This window comes from Kogia breviceps, chromosome 19, assembly GCF_026419965.1.
Source record: "Kogia breviceps isolate mKogBre1 chromosome 19, mKogBre1 haplotype 1, whole genome shotgun sequence".
In the NCBI taxonomy this organism is placed as follows: Eukaryota; Metazoa; Chordata; class Mammalia; order Artiodactyla; family Physeteridae; genus Kogia; species Kogia breviceps.
In genome coordinates, this window is record NC_081328.1 from 5,422,963 (window position 1) to 5,447,695 (window position 24,733).

Genomic DNA, 24,733 nt, shown 5'->3' on the forward strand with positions numbered 1-24,733 from the left:
CGTTCTCTTCCTAACTTCCCCTGGAGTCAGTTGCTGCATGTGTATGTGCGTTTGTGTGTGGGTGTCTGTCGGTCTGTCTGTCTCTTGTGTTGTTGATTGCCTCCAGTACCTGGTGAGCCTCAGGTTTAAACAGAGAGCTGCACTGTGTTTTCTAGGAGGCTGGGGTGGGTGCTGTCTGTGGCTTGACATGCGGGTCTCCTTCCAGGCAGGGAGGACTGACAGGGAGGTCTGTGCTCCGGGTCAGATCTTGGTCTTTGTCTTTATTCTTCTACTTGTGGGTGAGTGAGCAGGTGCTGGCCTGCAGGCAGAGGAGCCCAAACAGAATGTATGGACTTCAAAGCCTTAGAGCAGTCACAGTTCCCCTCCTGAAGAGCTTATTAAATTCCCTTAGACGTTTCTTTTTGGCTGCAGTTACCTGCTTGGCTGTGCATGGTCCACATTCTTGGGAACCTGGGCCTAGAAGGGGGAGCTGGGGGAGAGTGTGAGGAGTTAAGTGGTACAATGACTGGGTAAGCAGACTTGATGCCCTCCCCTACCAGCTTAAGGGCCCCCCCACACCGCCCCGTGTTCTCAGTCCTCTTCCCCATCCCTGCCCTCCTTCACTGCCTAGTCCAAGCCCTGCGCTTCTCCGGGGTTCTGCTTGGCAGACTGGCCGCCTCCTGGCTCCTCTTCCCCTGAAGCCCTTTCTAAGCATATTTGAGCCTGCAGCACCCCCTGCTCTGTTTGATCTGTCAACCTGCTTTCATCCTCTTCCCATCTTCCCAGAAATCTATTCTTATATCCCCTTCCCAGTTTTCACACTTCTATGGGCTTATTCCTTTTTTTTTTAAACTTATATTATCACTTTTAAAAGATTGCAGGATGCCTTCTCAAACCAGAGCTTCCTTAGAGGTTTTTGACGAATTAACTTAAAAAAGTTCAAGTGTACTGTGCTGTACAGCAGAAATTAGACAACATTGTAAATCACCTATATTTCAAAGAAAACAGTTCAAGTGGACAGTGTAAATGAAAAGTGGGTAGAAAACATCACCTACTGCAAGAACCTTTAGTAGATGGCATCTGTCTTACCAGAAGAGCAGAAAGTGGTCATGAAAAGAAGGGAAGAAAAAGAAGGAAACAATGTGGGGCAACTGACAAATAAACAGGAAGAAAGAGTGAGCTTCTGAGCAGAGAAAAGTGCAGAAAATGGGGAAGGAGGGTCGTTTGCCTTAGCAGACCCTCAGAGGCTGGGAAGATGTGGACAGTCCTGATTCTAAGATGTCAGCCTCAGTGCCTGCGTCCTACAAGCCTCATCGGATTAACTCATCTCTGGGGGGAGGGTGCCCTCAGGATCACAGCCTTTCAGAGGAGGCCCCTCGTCTGGCACCCAAAGCCCTCTGTAACACGGCCGCCTATTATCTTTCAGGCCCTATTGCTCCCCCCACCCCACCCCACTACGTCTTCTTCCAGCCACACTGGACTTCTTGTCTTGGCTTGCACAATCTCTACGTCTCCCCGCCCACCCTCGGCTGACCCTCTTCCCTCTATCTGGGAGGCCTTTCTGCCGTCTGGACCTTTAAAAAGTCTACCTACCAAACTTGAGAGGAGAGGTTGGGAGTGGGGATGGCTCCCCGGGCAAAACCAATCACAGCTGCAAAGGACCAGGTGATGCTTCGCTTTCTTCTGTAAAATGTAATCTCCGAAATGAAAGCAGACACCAGTTCTGTTTATCTGTAGCCAGAGATTAATCTCAACCAATGCAAGTACTGTGTGCTAGAAGCCCCACCTGGAGTGGAGAAGGAACCAGCACCCAGTCTGTAAGTCCCTCAAGGGGGAGCACTTTCTCTCCTGTGAAGCAGCTTGGTGGCACATCCTGGAGAGGTAATAGTTCAGGAAAAAAAAATTCTGTCCTTATCCCTGGATTCCAGTACCCTCTCTTGTGGCACCTGTCACATCCTCCTTCCAGGTTTAGTTATTTGTGTGCAGGCACTTCTACTGTAACAACATCGATACATCCTGAAAATGTGACCTTCTGCCAACAGACTCATGGAAAAACAAGATTGCGCAGACCACTCAAAATGTACAGAATGTTGTATCCAAAGCCCTCAAAGCTCAACAATGCATCCTAATCCCAATAAAAACACTAGCACAGTGAAGTCACTAGAGCATTTGCAACCTACCTCATGTCCGTTTATCCTCTGAAACCTTAAATCTGGGGGCCTGTGCTTCTTTCTTCAAGAGGTAGATCATGGGTGTATGAATTTCTAATAAAGAACTAAAGATCGGATGTAGATGGAGCCTTCTTCACTAATCCACTGTTTTAACACATGAGGAAGTGACTTCACCCACCCTAAGCCTCCCTAGAAAACAGCACAAACCTCCATGGTTCCTACAGCCATGAGACTAGCTATACTTGCACTAAAGTTTCAGGTTTTTTTTCTTAAAGTCTATGTCTATTGCTAAATGTATTCATTTTCTATGGCTGTAACAAATTACTGCAGACTTAATGTCTTAAATTGACACAACTTTATTATCTTACAGTTGTGTGGTCAGAAGTCTTATTGGGCTCAAATCAAGGTGTTGAGGGCTGATTCCTTCTGAAAGCTCTGTGTGTGTGGGGTCAGTTCTCTTGCCTTTTCTAGCGTCTAGGGGCTGCCCACACTCCCTGGCTCATGGCCCCGTCCACCACCCTCAAAACCAGCAGTGGCTGGTTGAGTCTTCCTCCGTGGCATCACTGACACTCTCTGTCTCTCTCTCTCACTTAGAAGGACCGTCGTGATTATACTGGGCCACGTGGATAAACCCAGATCATCTCCCCACAGCCCAGTCAGCTGATTAGCAACCTTAACACCATCTGTGACCTTAATCCCCCCTTGCCACGTAATATAACACGTTCACAGATTCGGGGGATTAGGATGTGGACATCTTTGGAGGGGTAGGGGGAGGCATTATTCTATCTACCACCCTCAGGTTTTTCTTTAATTGTGTAAAGCTTACCCCTGATCACTTCCAAGCATTTTCAAGATCAGAAAAATGCATATGAACCAACACAGCTTCCACTTTACCTGACTGTCATTGCTGTATAATGGTGCATGAAGTAATTCACATGAAAGGAACACGTGCTATAGCAAAGCCTGTGTCTCATTCCTCCCATGAGAATGTGAACGCCCTGGCGGTAGGGGCTTTGTCCTTCTTTTGCATTCCTCACCACACATTCCGCACTGTGGATGTCCCAAAAAAGAGCTACTGAGATGAACTGAGTTATCAGCGCAAAGTCTGTAAGTATCGGTGCCTCTAAAGGTACCCTTTGGATTAGGGATGAAGTATAATCCATTGTCCAGGAAAAGAATTCAGAGACAAAGAAACGCTGGAAGGGAAGAGCCTGTACCTTGAGCACAAAGTGGTCCTCAGCCTGCAGCTTCCGCTCCACCACCGCCTTCCTAACCAAAGCTTCGAAGTTGAGGTCTCTCCTCCGAGGGACATCCAGCGTGGGAAACAGGTCCCCGATCAGGCCCAGGAACACGGGTACGTCGTCTGTCACAATCTTGGGGACACTGAAGTCTCGCAGGGAGCGCATCAGGACCTGCTCCTCGGGCCGGTCAGGATCTTCTCGCTTCGGGGAGCCCGCCACCACCAGCACAGACTTGACGGCCCTCAGGCCCCAGTCATAGTGATCCTGTGGGAAGGCAGCAGGGTTAGACAAGAGCTGCTGGGATGCACAACCCCATGGGCTCAGGCTAGTGTCTGCAGAATTAGGTATAACACAGTACTAGGTCACTTTTGAGGCCAAGGCAGAGGCACAGGAAAAGATTAACGACATAGCAGATCAGGATCCAGGATCCTAGTTCCTGGTCTGACATTAGTTACTTTTCTGGCTGTTACGACGACAAAGTAGACACAGAGCATATGGGGGGCTGGGGGTCAGGGAGGTTAAACAGACCGCTTCCAAACCTATCTGGCTACTCCTTGAACATGCGGAGGGTGGAAGGGTTGTCAAGGAGGGAGATGTGTTAGTTCTCAGAGGTGGCCGGAGGTGAGTGTACTTGACTCAAAGAGGCCTTCAAACTCTGAGAAAAGGAGAAAAAAAAAAGTTCCTTAAAATTTTTGTCAAAGGAGGAACCCAGAGATCACAAGTTCTGCGAGAAGGCTTGTGGGAGGGTGGAGCATACTGCTGACACCAGGGCTCGGAGTGGAGTGGTGAGGAAGGGGTGGAGCGTGCAGTCCAGAGCACAGACTCTGAGCTCAGACGGACCTCGGTTTAAGTCCCAGCTCTTCTACTTGCTTCACAGCAGGTCATTATTTAATTGGAGCTGTGATGCATGCTACAGAGGACAATTCAGTGTGCAGGGAACGCAGAAACATAAAACCGACTCAGGACCCCACTCCTGAGGCTGGGGACAACCCGTTCCTCTGGCCTTGACTGCACTTCTTCCTCATCTGTGCTTGACTGGATCCCAGGTCTTCCTTTTCTTTCAACTTGTTATTTAGTTAGTTAGTTACTTACTTAGTTTTGGCTGCATTGGGTCTTCACTGCTGCACTCGGGCTTTCTCTAGTTGAGGCGAGTGGGGGCTACTCTTCGTTGTGGTGCACGGGCTTCTCATTGCGGTGGCTTCCTTGGAGGCTCTGGGTCATGTTGTAAGGTCTCTTCTTGGGAGGGGACCGGCCCTGGGCAGAAGCCACACTTAAGGACCAGCAGCAATGAGCAGCGTGGCACTGCTTAATGCATGACTCCCTCTCCCCAACCTTCCTCCCATCTCTCATTCCTTCAGGTACAGACCACTCCCTCCAAGGGCTTTCATTCGCCACTGCAATGTTTCTCATGGGACACTGGTTATCTATGAGGTGCTGCTAAGTATTCTATTAGAAAGGGAGTTCTGGGACTTTCCTGGTGGCACAGTGGTTGAGAGTCCACCTGACGATGCAGGGGACAGGGGTTTGCGCCCCGGTCCGGGAGGATCCCATGTGCCGCGGAGCGGCTGGGTCCGTGAGCCGTGGCCGCTGAGCCTGCGCGTCCGGAGCCTGCGCTCCGCAACGGGAGAGGCCACAGCAGTGAGAGGCCCGCGTACCGCAAAAAAAGGGGAGTTCTATGGCCAAATCGTTTCTTTTTAAATGCTGGGCTAAGAAAATGAACATGAATCTTGATTATAGATGTTTCTAGAGCGTTTAATACGCTTATGGGCACAGTGACTCTCTATGAGAAGGTTCTAATGTTTCCCTAACACACTGGCCCCAGAACCCGTCCAGAGCCGGGACAATCACACGCAACTGGTCGCCTGCTCTAACCAGGGATTGTACCTGTTTGGAGAGAAGCTCTTTGCACAACTCGTAAAGGGTGATGAACTTCCTGGCTAGTAACCGTGCTTCAGTGAATCCTTCTGCCACAAGCATGATTTCACACATCAACTCAAAGTCTGGAACGCCCATCGCGCAAGGCCTGTGTAAGGGAGACAGAGGGCTGAGACAGTCCTAACCACACAGTGGAGGGGAGCTTGTAAGACAAGAGACACTGGCTGAGATCACGGACGGAGACATGTGTGACTGTGAAAACTGAGACCTTAGCAATTATTTCATTGAAGACTTTCAATGTTAAGATGAGTTAGTAAGGATAAAGGGAGTAAACTCTCTTGCTCAAGGTGATGGATGATGTGAGCAGACGGGGACAGAAGTGGGGCTACAATGCAAGTCTTGTAACGTGGGTCCAGTGTGCCTTATACAAGGCACAGATTAGTAAAGCCTCAGTAATTAGCAGATTACCAATTAGTGATCTTCTATCATAGATCAGGAGCTAAGGTTGAGGAATAGAGTCTCTCTTGTTATCTACAAGAAAATGAGAATCTATTTCTCCTCCTCAAAACTTGCCTCCTCCAAGTCTGGATGATCAAACTTATTCTATGCTTATTTGCATACAAATGTCAATACCTAATGCTGAGGTCTGAAGTAGGCACCTATGAACCCCACTTTGCCACAAAATGGCAAATATGAGAATATAGAAGGGAATTTTTGTCTATATATAAGGATTTATTGTGATTTTTTTCCCCCTCTAGGTCTAGAAACATTTTATTTTAAAATCAGTTAATTTTAAAATTAATTCATTAGGTATGTGATAGGAGACTAAAGTTGTTACGTTTCTTTAATTGCATTTTCCCTACACTGATATAAAATTTTCAAAAACATATCATTCAAGTACATTTTTCCTTTATATTATTTTAAATTGCATTCAAATTCAAAGGAGCAAGGAAATACTTAGATTCTCAAAATTAATTTGTAACCTAAAATAAAGTTAAATATGCATCCATACAACGGAGTGCAATGCAGCTGTGAAAAATAATGCTGTAGAAAAAAACCTATTTAATGACACAGGAAAACATTAATTAATGAAGGCAGGGTACTAAACTCTACAGGGTCTGATCCCAAGTTTGGAAAAGAAATACTCTGCCCCCACAATACTGGAAGGCAGGTGGCAAGGGGTCACACTGACTTCTCTGGGTGATAGGACTGGGGTGGGCGGAGCAGAGTCTGCAATCAGACTGCCGAGGTTCAAACTTTAGTTCTGCTGCTTACTAACTGGGTTACTAGCTGACCTTAGTAACTACCGTTACCATCCTGGGCAATCTGCTGAATCTGTTTTCTCACAGTTCAAAGGGGGATCCTAATAGTATCTACCTCATAGGGTTTTTGTGAGAGTTAAATGTGAAAGTAGATGTTTGTATTTATTATTTTTACAAGTACTTTTCTGGTTTTCCCCCAAATTTTCTTCTATGGGTATATGTTCCCTTTAAATTCAGGGGAAAAAATGTAAGGAATAATTCTTATCAGGGTGATAACCCCTGTCCAGTATTGTTCATAGCACACAGTTTATTTAAGAAATACTTTGCATAAGCAAATAGTGATCAGTATAGTACTCTGTGGCACCGGTTCCCACAGCCTGCTGACATTCTGGGTTAAGGTGGGGACCTGCCTGAAGAAGGAGGTACCGCCCCACCCCTGGAACAGTGAAAGTGAGGGACTGAAGGACACAGGGAGTTTTCCAGTGGCCTCCTGGGCCCCAATGTTCGCAACAGAGAGCGCTGGGTCTCAGTCCAAAGACGAGACAGACAGCTTTGTTTTCGCTCTCACAGCCTCTCTCGGTACCAGTTCAGTAGACAGACAATCAGAAGCCATGAAGGATCTTTCAGCTTCTCTTGGTTGGGCTGACTTCTCTTTTCTGAAAAAAGAATGAAGACTCCAGCTCCTGCTAGGAAATGCTTTTGTGTTTTCTTATCTCAATAAAGAAGATTTAAAAGTGTGGCAATATCCACTGGTGGCAAAGGTAAAATAAAAGAGGTACTATCATGTATCACCTGTGAGAGAGTCATTCAGCACAGCTCTTTGTAGAAAGCAATTTGGTAATGTGTACCAAGAGCCTTAAAAATGTTCCTCCCTGTTAATTCAGTGATTCCATTCCTGGGAAGCTAGCCAAAGAAAATAATCATGCATACAAAAAAAATACTTATGTATAGTATACCATGATGAATAAATTTATTTTAACTGTTATATTTAACTACTGTGGAATAGTTAACTATATTGTGGACCACGCATCTGATAGAATAAAATGAAGTCATGAAAAGAGATTTCTTAAGAATACCTAACAGAAGAAGAAACCATTTATGATAGGATTATGATAGACTATGAAATGAAAAAAACAAAACAGTACCAAACTGTGTGTAGACCACACACGTTGACTGCAAATGCATGACTTTATATGCCTGTAAAGAAAAGAACACAATTAAGCAAAAAATAATTTTACTGGTGATGATGGCATTAAACGTGGTTTTGTAAAATCTACCTTTTTATATGTTCCACATTTCTTTTAATATATATGTCATACATTTTCAGTGGAAAAAATAAAAGAAGCTTCTCTCTGGGGCCCTTGCACAGGGCAGAGCAGACGCTCACCTGAACAGAGCCTTGAGGTTTTCTGGCAGCTCCGTGCGGCCGGCATAGCCTGGGTTCATGGAGATGAAGATGCCCACAGAAGGGTTCAGGCTGATCTCTGCTCCAAGGAAGTTGAACCGCTGCTTCTTATCTCGAATTGCATCTTGAATGCTTTCTACCTGGTGAACAAGAGTCATCGGAAGATGCTCCCTCTGCGTACCAGAGGCAGAGTGGTAGCTAAGGCTGGGACCCTGCGGTCACACAACACAAACACTCTGGGCCCCCCTTCACGGTAGGACAGGACTGGAGACTGCGCCCTGGGCTCTTTACCGACGGGCACTGGGTGCCTGTCCAGAAGAAATCTGGCCACCCGTATCCCCATATCCACGCTTATCACATGCTGCCTAAGAGGTTGGGGGTGAACAGCAAACGACTCTGACCGCCAGTCCTCTCCATGCTGACCGCTGCCTTGAGCACTGTTCTGTATTATGTCATGTGATCCTCACCAGGATGCTCTGAGCGGGGGCTCTTTAGTACCATCATCCCCTTTCTCCACAAAGAACTGTAAGCACCAAGAGGTGGAGTAGTTTGCTGAGCCCTACACAGCTGCTAAGTGCTGGCGTCTGCATCTGAATCCAGGCACATGGATTCTGGAGCCTGGGCTCTTAGCTGCTACATGGAGAGAACGCTAGGACCTACCCCCTAGGCTGGTTCTAAGGAGTAAATTAAATAAAGTCCTCAAGGAGTTTAGCACACAGAAAACGCTCAAAAACTGCAGCTAACTTGGGAACTCTTGATGTGCCCGCCACCGTCACTGCAGTGTGTCCTCATCTGGATCTAACCCTCTCGGCTACTCCCCCGTCTACGTCTCTAGAACAGACCTGGAAAACACAGGAGACTCCGGCAGGGATGGAGCATATGGTGAGGAGGGGAGGACAAAGCAAAGGGAGGCTGGGCCAGATCCCCAGGGGCTATTCGTGCCTTTCTAAAGAGATTAGACTCTTCCTTAAATGTGGTCTGGGGCCGGAGGGGATTTAATAAGCTGCAGGTTGACCTGGTTAGATCTAGATTCTAGATCATATTTATAGCAGTGGAAAGAGAGACAGAAATGAACATCCGGTGCTTGGGGAAAAAGCACGTGTGCTAGTGATCAGCCACCGAAGGAGGGAAGACAAGAGGGGCTCACTTGTCCAGCCAGGCCTGGAATGCCTCTGAGTATTTCCAGCCTCTCGGGGCTCGTGAGAGCAAAGCCGGGAAGCTGGGGCCGGCGCAAGGGTTTGAATGAAGCTCGTGCATATCAGCTGTGATCAGGGTGTCTAGAATAGTCAGGGGTTTCGTGGAGTTGGGCTGCAGGGATATGTGTGTGTGTGTGTGTGTGTGTGTGTGTGTGTGTGTGTGCAAGTGAGAGACAGAGACAGAAAGACAGAGACAGAGAGATAGATAGATAGAGAGAGAGAGAAGCACAGAGAAAAACAGCTGGAGTGTATATAAGAGAGAAGGAGAGAGGAACAGTTGGATCTTAAACAAGAGAGAGACAGAGAGCCAGCTGGACCACACACCAGAGAGAGACAGAGACAGAGAGAGACAGAGAAGGAGAGGGAGGGAGAGAGAGAGAGCTGGACCATAAACAAAAGAAAGAGAGACAGAGACAGAGACAGAGAGAATTAAAGCTGGAACACTTATAAAAGAGAGAGACAGAGACAGAGAGACAGCTGGACCAGAGAGACAGACACAAAGACAGACAGAGACAGAGAGAGAGAAGGAGAGAGAGGGGAAGAGAGCCTGAAGGCAGCTGGACCATCCACCACGGGCAAGGCTCTCTCCAGTGCCTGGAAGGGCGGTATCTGCCAGAACGCCTGGCGGGTCCACAGTTGGGATTCAGCTGCTTTCCCAAGTGAAGCTCTGATGACAGAATGCGTCTGAGCTCACAGCAGTTAGCTGGAGGCTGAAACGTCTTTTCCGCGCCCAGCATGTCAGTGTGTCCTGGCAGAGGCAGCCTCCAGCACCCAGCATGCTGGCCAAACAGCTTGGGCTCTGCTGGTTCCCGTGGCACTCGCAGCACTGCTGGGCCATGGGGCCTCTTGCCACCCTCATCACCCCACGAGGCCTGCGAGTGGGGAAGGCTGGGGTCTCTCCTTCCGCCCCGGTCCTGCCACTTGTAAAATACACAGAGTTCTCCCCTTGTGGCGGAGTGGGGAAGGGACATTCATTACTACTTGCAAATGGCTCTGACACCTTTGGGCTAAGGCCAGAGCCCTTTCTGCCATTTGCTCTGACTCAGCACTCTCTCCTGCACCCCGAGGCCCAGACACCTCACGGTCAGCGAGAACCCGTGAGGCACTGTAGGACTTGCGGCATCTGCGCTTTTGTGTAAAATTCTGCGGGGGCTCTTGAGGGGGAGTGTTGGACAGACTCGAGGATGCAGTTAAGGCTGGAGCCTCAGTGCTGACAGCAGCCTCTGGTGGCCCGGCTCACGCAGGACAGGAGGCCGTCTGCCTGGCATTTCCTTGCTGCCTTAGAAGCAGCCGAGGTCCAGAGAACAAGCCACTGGACTGTAACAGTGCCCAGGGTCCAGGGGGCCTGGTAAAGTCCGGAGGTCCTTCAGGAGGTGGTGGCGTGGGGGGAGGACAGAAGCAGGTGAACCGGGATCATACGGATTAAACTGCAGCCCAGCCAGGTGGAGGTGCACACACAGGTAGGTACGGACTGTACCTAAGGTGCCAGGTACACCCCTCACTCGTGGGGGTCCGTTTGCCCACTAAAGACTCATCACTTTTGCCATGGGGAATGATAACGAAATAATAACTGCCATTTACTGAGCACTTGATATGTATCAGGTGCTTTTCTGAGAATTTTATGTGAATTAACCCATTCAGTCCTTTCAAAAGCTGTATGAGATGGGTGGATCCTCATTTCATAGATGGGGAAACTGAGGCTGAAGGCAGTGAAGACTGTGCTACAGTCCTGGAAGATGCAGGCATTAGGGGAGGCATGAGGGAACTCTACACTATTTTGCAACTTTTCTGTAATTGGTTTTCTATGATTTCCCACAATTCGAAAATAAATTCAAAATAAAAAGTTAAAAGAAAAATGAAACTTGCCAGGTGTGTAACAGTTGGTAAGTGGGGCAACCCGAGTTAAAATCAGGCAGTCTGGGGCCAAAGCATATAATTTTAGCCGCTTCCCCACATGGCTTTCTACCAGCAGGAACGCTGCCAGCCACACACAGCTCCTCATCTAATATATACCACTTCAGAGAAATTTGTTTTGCTCTGAAAATAATCATGTTTGTTACAATTTAGAGACATAGGCTTCCATGAAATAAAAAAGGTGCTTTCTCCACCCATTAAGAAAACAAAAACGGAGAGCTATGTAGAAACCAGTGTCCTCAACTGGGTGTGATTTTGCACCTGCCCTCCCCAGGGGACATTTGGCCACATACGGAGACATGTTTGTTGTCACAACTAGGGGGGAGGTTGCTGCTTGCATCTAGTGGGTAGAGGCCAGGGATGTAGCTAAACATCCTGAAACGCACAGACAGATCCTTGTAACAAAGAATTTTCAGGCCCAAGACAGCCTTGGTGCCTAAGTTGAGAAAACCATGATCTGGACCAAACATTTTACCAATGAGGAAACTGAGGCCAAGAAGATGTAAGTGACCTGTCCACCATTCCACACCTTGTGTCCCTGGGTCCTACCAAATTCGCATGCACATTCCTGGCCCCAGCCCAGACTGACCAAATCAGAAATTCTGGGGGTGTGGTCCAACAAAGCATCTTTTAATAAGCCCTCCGGGTGATTCTGATGCATGCTGAAGTCCAAGAACCACTGCAGTCCAGTCAATTCTTGGATTTCTACTCGTCCTTGCTTCTGCCAGGGTCTCCATTCATACCTGCAGACTGACCCCCGCCCACCTCTCAAGGAGCCTGAGTCCTCCGATTCTTCTGCCCCACCTGCCATGGAGAGGACATGTCCCTGCAGCCCACTCACCTGGACCAGCCAGGCTTGATCCTGTGGGTCTTGGGGTGAACCCAAGCTCCACGGTCCTCGAGGATTTTCTCTTTACTTTACAGTCTCCCTCTCAGCTCTGGTTCTCAATGTTTGCTGAACATAAGAACCATGCAGGAAGGTTTTTTCTGAACTTTGATGCCTAGGTCCTGCCCCAGACCAATGAAATCAAAATCTTTGGGGTGCAGACTGTGCATTTGTGCCCTATTTTTCAGAATTGCCAGGCAATTCTAATGTGCAACGAGGATGGAGAATACTGCACCCAGGGCAGCTTGTCTCCAGCTTCGTGGTGCCTATGAACCCCTGGGGGTCTTGTGAACTGCAGACTCTGCTACAGCAGGTCTGTGGTGGGTCTGAGAGTCTGCGTCTCTAGTCGGTGCCCAGGGGATGCTGATGCTGCTGGTCCACCGCTGGAGCAGCACGGGGCTAGATGCCACCACCCCACCCGGCACCCCCTCCACTGTCCATTCTCAGGACGGCTGGTGGCCAGTTAAATGTCCTTGCCCCTGGACCACAATGCCCCATTCCAATTCATGACCCTCCACTGCCTCTTGACTAGATGGGCTCACTTTCTCTCAGTTTCTACAGCCTTTAACTGCACCTCTTGAATGGAACTTCCATTCTGCCTTATATTTTAGATGCATGTGTAGGTCTTACTTCTCTATATTGCAGCCCAGCTCTGATATCAAATGATCAGCCCTGCTATCTGCACAAGCCAAGTGTGCTCGTCTGACCACAGTGGCTTGACTGGATATCTTAAGAATGACATCTTTCCCTCCAAAGACCGGAAGTTGGTGATCACAGACGGTTCTGCCCCTATGCCCTCCCACCCAGGTAGGGCCTTGCATCAGACACTCTGGTGAAGTATCAAAGTCATCCCATCTTACCTGCAGGTGATCAATTTTAAGGAGGTCATCGGCGAGCCCTAGGTTATGCTCCTCCTCTCAGCTTTTGCTCCACACCCCTCTACGTTGCCCCCCTACATTCTAGGGAAGTGGCCCATTCATTCTGTGGTCCCCTGGGGTCATTGTCTTCTCCAGCCTTTGCCCCCAAATGCCACGCATTATTAAAATCCTGCCTGGCTCACTCCATGCTTCTCTCTGCAGTGGCAGATCGGAGTTTGCTGCCTTCGGGAGGTACAAACCACTCATCACTTTTTACATTAAAAAAAGTATTTCTATGTTTTTACCTTAGACCTTAAACTCCTATATAAAGGGTGTTACATGGGCGTTCCCTTGGCTCTGAGATGCTAGCATTTGTTCAGCTCCTTGAGTACTTGGAACACTGCTATGATGGGCTCCCGAGTCCCTGCTGCTCTGCTGCTTCTAGCCACTTGCTGCCCCAGCCCAGCCCACTGCCAGGAAGGGACCAAGCGGCAGGGACGCCTGACCTGGCAGTGTGGAGGGGGACCAGGGGTTGGAGGTACAGAGTAGTGGCACATGTCCCCTGGCCCAGATAACTCAAGGCCTAGGGAGCTGATTGCAATAGTAGTGGCAAAATTCCCCAAAAAAGTATGTAGTATCTTATACGTTTTAAAAATAACAGAGTAATTGTTCTTGGAATTGCCACAGTTTTCTCAATTGGATATGCAATTCTGCTTGGCCAATCTGACAGGGACATGAAAATTTCCACCTCCAAGAATACCGAGGCATGCTCACTTTTGTAGAAATTACTGGGAAGAGGGGCACAGACATGTGAGGAGAGGAGAGGAGGAGAGGCAGGAGAGGAGGGGTAGGGCGGGGAGAACTGTCACAGCTGGTGCAGCTTCTGCACGAATATGCCAGCCTGGATTGCAGTGTGAGCAGTTAGTGCAGTTTTCCCCTCGGAGGGGTCTATGATTTTAAATGATGCTAGCTCAGATTTTACCCGGGTTGCTGTCAGACCACTTTCTTGAGAATGTTTCCTATGATGTATTCCTAGACAAGAGTGTGGAAGCATCAGGGAATTCCAGATTGAATTTATTTCATTTAATTCCAGAAGCAAAAGGGAATTAATCTTGAACTCATCACTGACCTTGTGTCTGGCAGTTTCAAAATACTGTAAGGCAAATTCACAGAGTCTGTCTACTATGCACTGGGGACAGTGGCTGCTGGGCACTGCCTCATCGGTTAGGACACTGTTAAGTTTGTTAAGATAGTCAGAGCCTGGCCGGCTGAGAAGGAGTGAACAGTGCAGGGGAGACTGCCGGGACCAGAGGGTAGACCCTTCTTCCCTGTCCTTTGTGTTGCAGCCTTCTACTTTTCTCCAACCCATTTCCCGCAGGGTTCAGGTAATAATGATAGTCATCACGAACATCACCCCCACCTCCACCCCCACCGTCGTCATGGTCATCACCATCACCATCGTCACAGAGACTAACATTTATCGTGTGCCTACTATGTGCAGGGCTTTGTTTTAAGTGCTTTACATATGTTGACTCACTTAATAATGACTACAACTGCATCTAGTAGGTATTAGTATTATTAACTCCCTTTACAAATGTGGAACTTGAGACATGGACTTGCCCAAGGTCACACAGCTAGTAAAGTGGCAGAACCAGAACTGAACACTGGCAGTGTGGTTTCAGAGCTTACACACATAACCACTTCTCCACTGCCTTGTCTGGCTAACTCCACTCTCCGAGAACCTGCTTCTTTTAAAAGCCCAGTTCCATGTGGAACTTGTTTATACCTCTGGAGCCCAAGGAGAGGTCTCTGCTGACCTTGTTGTGGCTCCCACCTTTTGCTCTTCCCCTGGGCTCCTTGTGGGGACACATGGAGACAGCCCGTCAGCAACCCCAAGCACAGAGTGCTGCATCAGGACACCACAGGTGTGACTGTCCATGATGAATGGTCCTGGGTTTAAGTGAGGCAGTAACAGAAGCACAGCCTCGCTGATGAGAACAAGAAGTGCTCTCCAGAAGCTGTAGCAAGCAGCCAGGAAAGGGGGCAGAAAATCATAAAAGCAAAGATGAAAGAGGTGGACATAAAGATGGGTAGAAATAATTATGGGTTATTGATCCCAATAGACACTGTGGCAAGAAGCTCATGCTTCTCTCTTGATTTTCAGAACCATTCTAGGCCTAGAATTAGTACGTCAAGAAAGGTTTATTTTCTTTCACTCTACATCTTCTATCACAAAATTCCAACAGTCTTTACAGAAGCATCATTCCTGGTTCCAAGTTGTGAGGTGACTCCTTGGAGGGGAATGCAGTCAGTGGACGTGTTTTGTTTGTTTAGCTCAGGTTTTGTTTTTAATTAAATAAACTGCCAACTTTTAGAAATCTAGAGATTTTTAATAAAAATCTGGACTCTCAGCTTCTCCTTAAAATGTAAAAGATCTGGCAACACTGGCCTCATACTCTCACGAGGCAGAGGTGTGCTGGTAAACGTGTAATAACCAGCTCTCCAGGAAAAAAAATGCCCCAATTTGTAGGATTTGCCCATTTCTGTGGTAGCCAACTTCAAGCTGCCAATGTGACGGCACAGTCAGCTCTTGTGAACCAAGCCAGTCAAGGGTTTTCTGCTGAGAGAGTGTTCAGGCAGCTCTGTGACTTACTTCTTCTACCTACTCCTACTGAATCAAACAACCCTAAGGAAAGGGAAGACCCCGTATCACCCCTGGGAACAAGAGAAGAGCCGACATTTCTGCAACTTTCAGGAGCTTCAACAAGAAACAGTGCGGACAAGCGTCAGCAAGTTGGTACAAAGCAGACTTTCAGCGAAGGTTTGTTCACCTTTTCCTCCCCGCTCTTTCTGCTGCTCCCACTGTCTATGGGATCCTTACCCAAATCCAAATCCTCTCCACCTTCTCAAGGCCTGGCTTCAAGATAACAGAAATCAAATCACATCTAGCACACTGAAGGGTGTCTCAAGAACTCAAGGTTTTTGAAGTTAGGAGTAGTGTCCTATTCAACTGGGGACCCTTCACTCTGGCCTCGAGCACAGCACTGACTATGCTGCCTGTGTTCAGTAAGCGCTTCCTGGTAGGCCTGAAAGACAAGTGCCATGCTTAGGGGAAATCTAACCAAAAACGGACTTCCTTCATCCAACAGCACTCATGCTGCCCCCTCACTTCGCACATTAATTAGGTGAGCGAGGCTGAGGGAGGTGGAGCGCCTGGCCAGGACGCTCAGCAGGGAAGTGGATGAGCTGAATTTCAAGTCCTGGTCTGACAACTTCCCAAGTCTGTGCCTCTTCTATGGAGCTGGGCTCTGCCATCTTTTTGTACCCTTTCCTACCCCTATGAAGCAGGTGCATGGATGTTCTTTCCTCCTGTTTTACAGAGGAGGAAGTGGAAAATCATGGCCAGTAAATGGATCCATCTTGGTAGGGACCAGCACGATACCCATAGCCTGCACCCAGGCCTGATTTTAGCAGGTGGAAGAAAAGGCAGGAAATGCAACAGGGGAAAGGGTAGAGGCAAGTGGATGAGGAGAGGGTAAAAGCAAGAGGGTGCACAAGTCCTCAGTGCTTGGCATGAAGACCACAGCGCTCCCGTCAAGTTCTGGCCCCCATACCTGCACAGCCACCACTGACAAGACCTCCACGGAGATTCGATTAAACTCATCAAAACAGCCCCAGGCACCGGTCTGAGCAAGGCCCTTGTAGATGTCGCTGCAAGACTGCAACAAAATGTACAAAGATTAAATTACTCTCTGCTGGGCTTACTGTTACACATCTAAGTAATTTTCCATCCCCTTTATTATAGAACTTCCAGTTCCCTAAAGACCACTGGTTAGAAACTCGTATTAAAATTTCAAGGACAATTAAAATTTTGATGGCTTTGGGTGCCAACATAAGTCATGGGATCAAACAGAACCTTTTCAAGACACTTCGACCGAAACCCCTTTAAAATGTCATCAGGCTTGTATTGATTCTGCAGCTTTCCAAATCCCAGGAAATGAATAAAATATTATATTTCTTGCACCATACAGACAAAAATCCTTCCACTCAGCCTTTGGCATGTGCTGATGAAAAAGTTTATGTCTGTATCTTTGAACTCATGCAAAATACCCAGGTTTCACAGAGTCACGGGAAGCTGGAGATGGGGGTGGGAAGGGATAACCTCTTCTGAAAATGAACTACAGGTAAATAATCTTTTGAAATGAGAGTAAGGGAATAATTTCAGATGGAAGATTGTGTATCTGTCCTAAAAATGAAAATCACTCTGGCCATTCAGCGTGCGCTAGTAAACCATGGAGCCATATAAAGGGAGAGATGACTGGGAGACACTCAAGACCACTGGCAAGGAAACATCACTGATGTGCTCAGAACATGCAAATAGTCGAAAAGTCCATTCATTTACTCAGTGGGCATTTTTTGACCATCTGCTCCATGCATAGCTCACGTGCTAGACCCACAGAGGCTCAGTCCCTCTAAGAGCTTCTAGTTAGGCTGTGGAGATAAGGCATACAAATAAAACAGGTAAATTGCTACATGAGCAGTGGTTCCAATGGATAATACAGACCACAAATATTATGCAGTTCAGAGAGGGGTGGGTCAAAGTGCTCTAGACAGATCCGTTTTGCCAAAGAAGTGAATTTCACATAGTACTACAACAGCACTTTCCAAAGTTTATTTCATGGAATTCCAAATCTGAGAGATGCTCCTTGAAGACAAGACTCTCTGGTAAATCAAGTTTGGAAAACACTGCTTTCTATAACCCACTTTGGTCAATTTGCAATGTATAAGGGCATTATAAGTGCCCTGAGAAGTCAGGCAAAATTAAATTAGTTCAACTTTGTTATATGGCCAGGATTTTTTTTTTCCTCATGTGACCCCTGATTTTCTCAGAACGCATTCTGGCAAACATCAGCGGAGTGGAAGGAACACAAGAACAGAACCACAAGACCTGGAGTATTGATATCTCACAGAAGTACATGGTATCCTCAGAACATGCACTGGAATCATGTCTTAATAAGATAACAGTGTCTGTGCAGGCGCGGCAGGAGGATAAGGGCTTTCCAGGCAGAGGAAGGATTCTGGACAAAGGACGAGCAAAGTCATGGTACGTACAGAGAAAAATAAAGGTGTCATTTTGGCATGAAAGTTGATTTAATAAAGAGGGTCATGGTTCTGAAAAGGCTTGAATTATTATAAGAGATCTTTGGAGGTTTGGAGCAGAGAAAAACTTGATTAAATCAGTATTTTAGGAGACCCAGTCTAACATCCCATAAGCTTGGTTAGATGCGGGGCAGACTTTGAAAACAGAGGGAAGAATCAATCCCACCTTTTACTAAGCTCCTTGAATTAATTGATTTCTCTGTTCATGCAACAAATCTACTCTGAGCCTGTGCTATGTGCCAGGGGTTGTCCTAGGTCATGAGGATTCAGCCCTGAACAAGGGAGAACCGACCCGATCCTCAAGGGTTTTGGATCCTAATGGGGAAAACAGACAACAAACACAAAAATAAGAAACTATCAGTGCTGATAAGTCCCAATGGAGTCTTAACATGAGGGTAATGTGGCTATTTATTTATTCATTCTGTTTTATTGAGATGTAATGGACATGTAGCTATTTCAGACTGAGAAGTCACAGTCCCTCTGAGGAGGTGACATAAGTTCTAGACATTGTGTTTGTGTGCTCAAAAAAATTCTGCAGGTGGATACTGCTAGTACTATATTCATGAGTGTGTGTGTGTGTGTGTGTACACATGTACATATACACATATATATAATAAAATGCAATATATATTTTAGATTTCATTTATATGACATACTTATATTCCCGAACTTCTGCTTAGTATTTGTGACATTTGACAGGTTGCCACACACACACACACATATATATGTAAAATAATAAAACAACCTGTCAACTATCACATACACACACATTACATATATGTATATCACATACACACATTATATATATATTGCCACCTGTCAAAGGTTATAAACACTAGGTCAGAGTTTTGAGAATCAAAATCCATGCTTCTCCAGCTAACAGTGGTTTTAAAACTTCTTAAAGCTGTGGATACCTTTCATCAAATGGAAATCCAATACATAAAACAGAAGAAAACAGAGTTTCCATAGGGGGATAATCGTCACCCCACACTTTATCCACAAGGGCCTGAGCAGAACCCAGGACTCCATGTGGCCCCGTTTTTTGACAGGAAACAATTAAGATGTCACCAGAACAACACAATGGTACCATTAGCTGGGCTGAGCTGGGCTGTTGCCTTGCCATAAGACGGTGAGTTTCTGGGACAGGATAAGGGCTCTCAGAATAAGGTTGAAGGCCTGGAAGCGAGAGCCTTGCTGAAGGAAGAATAAACATTGCTGACTGACTGGAATGATGGAAGGAAGGACAGGAAACAATTAAGATGTCTTAAGATGTCCACCCTGGCCCACGGGGAAAAAGAATATGATTAGTATTGATGGGACAAGGAACCTGGCCGGAAGGAAACAGGGAGTCAGCAGGGACTGTCTGAGAAGAGTGTCGACTGCATATGAGAGAAGGGCATCCAAACAGAGGCCTCTACTGCCTAGTTAAAGAGACTACCAGAACTTGGGTGAAGCTGGAAAACAGATTCAGGAGTCATCCGTATAAAAGTAAAACTTGAAATGATGAAAGGGGGTCAAAAAATGAGATCAAGAAGGCAAGATCAAACAGAATTGTGGAAGGATAATGTTTCACAAGCGTAGAGAGCAGGGTTTCTCAAGGAGCGGGTGTTCTATAGTATTGATGCCATGGAGAAGTCACAGAATTCCAGATACTTTCAGATTCAGTCATTTGATGTTTCAGCAATAGCCTCTCCAAATTGAGGTCCAGGGGGAAAGTATTGCTGCTATAATTTGAAGGACGTCTTAGCACTAAAACAGCAACCATTTCCAGAGAAAGCGGTTAGTTTTATGGGTTTGCCAACCAGCACTAGTAGAGTAAGGCAAACCCTACCCCGAACCCTTTCCCCCAAGCCTCCACACAGCCTTGCGTCCACCCCATTACCCGACGCCTCCCTACAGAATTCCTGAGGCAGAGGGGATTGTGAGGGTCCTTGACAAAGCCCAAACTCTCCTCTTGCCTCCTCCTCTGTCTCACCACCAACCCACGCCCTCCCCGTGTTCACTAAGTATCATTTAATTTTTTCAAGCCTCTCAATCTTTCTTTTCAGTTTCTGCTTCCCCATCATCCAGCTTCTCTCCCTCTCTGGTTTGAACGACTGCAATGTTCTTCCTAAAAATGTTCCTCCCCCACTTCCAGTCTCTTCCTGTCTCCCCTCAGCTGGCTGCCCGGGGAGTCTTCCCTAAAAACCGTTTGGCTTCAGCGCGCTCCTGCTTCAGTCCTGCAGCCCGCAGCGTTCCTGTGGCCTGACACCTCAAGGTCAGAGCTTCCCAGTGGTCTTGTGTTGCTCCTCTCCCTGCTCAACCCCATCTCCCATCCTCCCCTGTTCCCCAATCCACTCGAACGGACGCCACCGTGGTTCCATGTTTGTTTCTAGCTTGTTCTCTGGAGACACTGAAACAGAATGCGCTGCCGTGAGTGACACGGGTGAAGGCTCTTTCTGACCTTCACTCCCTTCCTCTCCTCGCCCCAGCCAAACCCCGTGGAGAGAGCTCAGGGTGAAGTCAGCACAGGGAGCAGGGGAAGGACAGCAATTGCACACAGAACTCTGTCCTGTTTTCGAAGCTGATGTTTTAGTGGGTGGGGCTGCGTTAAAATGTCACACACCCTGTTTGCTGCTCATCCAAACCTTAACAACCTTAAACAACCTCAGCTCTCACCTCCTCCACCATGTCTTTTCTGACCAGCGCACTTGGTGGCTCTCCCACAGCTCTGGAGCATTCCAGGGATTACAGTTCGTAGAACACTCATTAGTATTCAGGGTAATGCTGTCTGCTATCTCCCTTAATTATTTCATATATCGTTCCTGTCTCTCTTAATGGACTAGGTTATGCTCACCCTATCTATCTATCTATCTATCTATCTATCTATCTATCTATCTATCTATCTATCTGCCATTCACCTATTATCTCTCTCATCTGTCATCTATCTACCTACATATCTTTATTGTCTTTCTTCCTTCCTTCCTCCTTTCCTTCCTACCCATCTCTCTATCTCTCATATGTCTATGTATCATCTATCATTTATCTAACTATCATTCATCTATTATCTCTCTCATCTGTCATCTGTTGACCTGCCTGTTTTCTCTTTCCTTTTTTCCTTCCTTTCTTCCTTTCTTCTTCTTTCTCTCTCTCTTTATCATCTATCTATCTACCTACCTATCTGTCTCTGAAGTCCTCCCATGATTCCCAACAGATGCTGAGCAATGGTGATGCTCAATAAATTAAGTTGATTGCTGGTGTGTACTTTGAGATAAAAATAATTCTGAATAGCTGGACAACAAAGGGAAGAGGAGGTTTGCAAACTGTTTACTTATTGAGGCTGTTTGGTTACAAAGGATGTTTGGTGTCTAGGAAGGGATCACCTTACTTTTGCTGTATCTCACTACGGCTATACCTACTGTTCTTGCTCTGATCTGTGTCTGTACTAGACGCACATGACTGAAGCTTTGCTCAGTTCAAACAAATTAAGGGCAGACTCCTCCTCTCACCCTGTACTCTTAGAGGAATGGGGGGGGGGTTAGGGTTCAGTAATAAGTTTTTGAAAGGACTGGGTAAAATGACCTTAGTGACCTCTGGCCACAGGGCCAACTCATCTCTTCCTGTTTCCCATGTTAAGCATGACTTAGAGGAAATCTGGCTGATTTTCTTCAATCAATACCCCAGGTCTTCCACATCTAAATGAGTGTGTCCTCCAGCATGTTGGGTGGGAGAGCATATTTATCTCAGCAGTGCTGCCATTGATCAACTCTAGAAGAATCTAGAAACTTAAAGTAATCCTTAAAGTTTAGCTTGTTCCTTTAGAGGGGAAAAAAATCGTTTCTTCTTCCAGCCTGCTTAAAGAGAAACTGTATCTTTATGTGTTCATCAATAAAGGCAACCATATTAAAATTTAGTGTGTGACTATGGGAAGACAGCTATTTTGGGTCTGAATCCTCATTTTGTTTGCTTTATATGAGAAAACATGATGCTATAGGATTCTGTAACTCTGCACAGCAGAATTTTATATACAAGAGAAGTTATTAAAGTTATAGCAGATCAATCTCATTTACAGAGTTCTATACGTGGTGACTGAAAATATTATCTTGCAGTCTCTAAATTTATTTTTAAATTAAATTTATTTTACAGGCAATATATCACAGCATTTATATATATAAATATTTGATCTATTTAATGCAAATGTTTTCTTTTTCCACTCTAAATTTATTTACCTGCTATCCTATTTTCAAAAGGGAACTTAAGGCAATTTACAAAAATACATACAATAAAAAATAGAAATGAGACAGTGAGACCATCTGTTATTATGCTTTTTTAAAAAAAAAGAATCTGAACAAGGTCTAGTTGTGAGCAGAATGTTGCTAGCGGAGAAGCGACCTAATGGGCCTCTTGTTTCTTTTGCCTTTTCTCTATGACACAGAGCCTGGAATACATTAAAGAATGTAAAACTGATGAGTGCCTGGACGAAGAACATTACCCTTGCACTTGTCTTTTGTGTGCCTCTTGCTAAGAATAGGGGTTCCTCTAGTATGTCTTCGAAAGCCAAACCTAGAATATTTTGCCTTTGTAGAAATTCTGGGGAAATGCCCACTTTTGCACAAGAGCACATCTATGACTTTTATGTGAAGATTTTTATATCAGCCACTTATCAGCCTTTCTGCGGTTCTGGGTCAAATAATGAATTTAGGCCTTTGGATATATGTTCAGCTTCTTCATTTTACAGATGACGAAAGGAAGACCCCAGAGGTGAGGTCATCTCTCTGTGGCTGCAGCGCTTATCAGTGGAAGTGGATTCCACGGTGCTGAAGCTTACAGGGAGGCCCACAAGCTCCTGAAGGCAAGGGTCTTCAGGCGCCCTGTGAAGGAGCAGGGGCCTCCCTGTCTGGGCCTCTGAGCTAGACCAGGGCGGCGAGGATGCAGCTGCGGCCCAGTCCCTAGTCCCCCCGAGGCCAGGCCTGTACCTTGTAGTCCATCTGATCGGAGCAGTTAAACACATAGACCATGATGCCCAGTGCTCGGCCCAGGTCCCTGGTGGTCTCTGTCTCGCCTGTGCCTGCAGGTCCTACTGGAGCCCCGCTCATGGTCAGGTGCAGAGACTGGGTGAGGGTGATGTAGCACCTGCCAAACACAGGAGGGTGGAGGTCACTCTCGGTGCCACAGGTTGCCCCACAAACAGCTCTGGCCCTGCTGGGTCCTTGGGAGAGAGAGCTGAGGTTCAAGGCTGTGAGAGACTTGGTACAGCTTCTGTGGAGGAAAGCCCAGAGCCCCGTGCTCTGTTCCCCTCTGCGCTGTGGGTGGAACTTTCTAAAGGATCACCTGATCATGATGCTCCCTCCCTGAAGGGCACCAGGGGCTGTCAGCCCTGGCCTTCCTGACTTGCCCCCGCTTACTTCTCTAGCTCATTTCTCACTGGTCCCTTCCCGCCCCCCAGCCCCAGTATGTTTAAGTCCATTCATGAAGAGCTATTTTCACTTGCCCAGTGCTATGGTCTGAACGTTTGTGTCCCCACTAAATTCATATGCTGAAATCCTAACCCCCAAAGACTGTGGTGTTAGGAGGTGGGGCCTTAGGGAGGTGATGAGGTCATGAAGGTGAAGCCTTCATGACTGGGCTTAGTGCCTTACTAAAGAGGCTCCAGAGCGGTCCTTGCCCCTTCTACCGTGCGAAAACACCGCTGAGAAGGCACCAGCTGGGAGCCAGAAAAAGGGCCCTCACAAGAGCACGACTATGCTGGCACCTTGATCTTGGACTTCCCAGCGTCCAGAACTGTTGAGGCCAGGTCCCCCGAAAACTGACTTCTTCTGCCCAGTTAATGATTAACCTCTTTACCCAAAACATTATTCCTTTTTTCGTCCAACACCTGTTCCCCTCAAGACTGAGGGGTATCAAAGGGGGGATTGAAACTGCATACAAGCCCCTGTGTCCCTGTCCTTTGAGATAAGCTTTTGCCTTTTGCTTTAGTATCCCTGGCCTCCCCTGAGTCTCCAAAGGCTGGCTCAAGAGTTAATGATTAGGAAATGTGAAGACAGAGAAACCAAGAATAGCTGTCGGACCGGGAAACTGGTACAGTTTAGACTCTAGAGGAGCCCCACAGCAGGTCCCGAACAACCAGGCCCCTGAAAGTGACGGATACAGGCCCGACACACACACCCCCAAGCTGTTCTTACAGGAAGCAGACCCTACCAGGTGAAAATTGCCAACCGCCAGCACTTAGAGCCCAGACCAGTTGAAACCAGATGATTGGTGATACTCGAGACTTCACATTGATGCCAACCAATCCGCGAATAGGACAAGCTAACCAGGCTCCCTGCAGCCCCTCCCCTCCCTCACTCTCACGCTGCCTTTAAAACCAGTGTCTCCTAACCGGCAACTTGGAGATGGTCTTAGGACACTAGCCCACCATCTTCCCACGTTGCTGGGCTCCTGAATAAAGCAACTTTTCCTTCTCCACCAACCCTTGTGTCTCGAATTGGCCTGTCGAGCGGCGAGCAGCTGAACTTAGGCTCCGTAACTGCCTTGTCCAGTTACACTGTGAGAAATCAATTTCCGTTGTTTAGAAGCCACCTAGTGTTTGGTATTTTGTCATAGCTGACTGAACAGACTAAGATGCCAGACACAGCAGGACTGTGCTTGTCCCTCCCTCCTCCCCCATCCAGCTCCTGACCCTTCCTAGAGTCTACCTGGATCAGGTTCCTCTTCAATCTTTGCTTGGCTGATGGTTACTAACCCCCTGGGGCTCACTTTTGCCATGACCTTGCCCACAAGTGGTCCCTGACCCCTCAACAATGGGGTA

General features: G+C 47.1%; 1 protein-coding gene across 1 annotated transcript in view; it reads right to left on the reverse strand.

The window, feature by feature from the left end:
• The window catches only part of DNAH9 (dynein axonemal heavy chain 9), a 263,407-nt gene that overhangs the window by 145,061 nt on the left and 93,613 nt on the right, over nt 1-24,733 (reverse strand). The window contains 5 exon segments of the mRNA XM_067021483.1: nt 3,368-3,655; nt 5,276-5,414; nt 7,916-8,073; nt 16,401-16,505; nt 22,902-23,058. Of these exon segments, the coding sequence (XP_066877584.1) occupies nt 3,368-3,655; nt 5,276-5,414; nt 7,916-8,073; nt 16,401-16,505; nt 22,902-23,058 (847 nt within the window).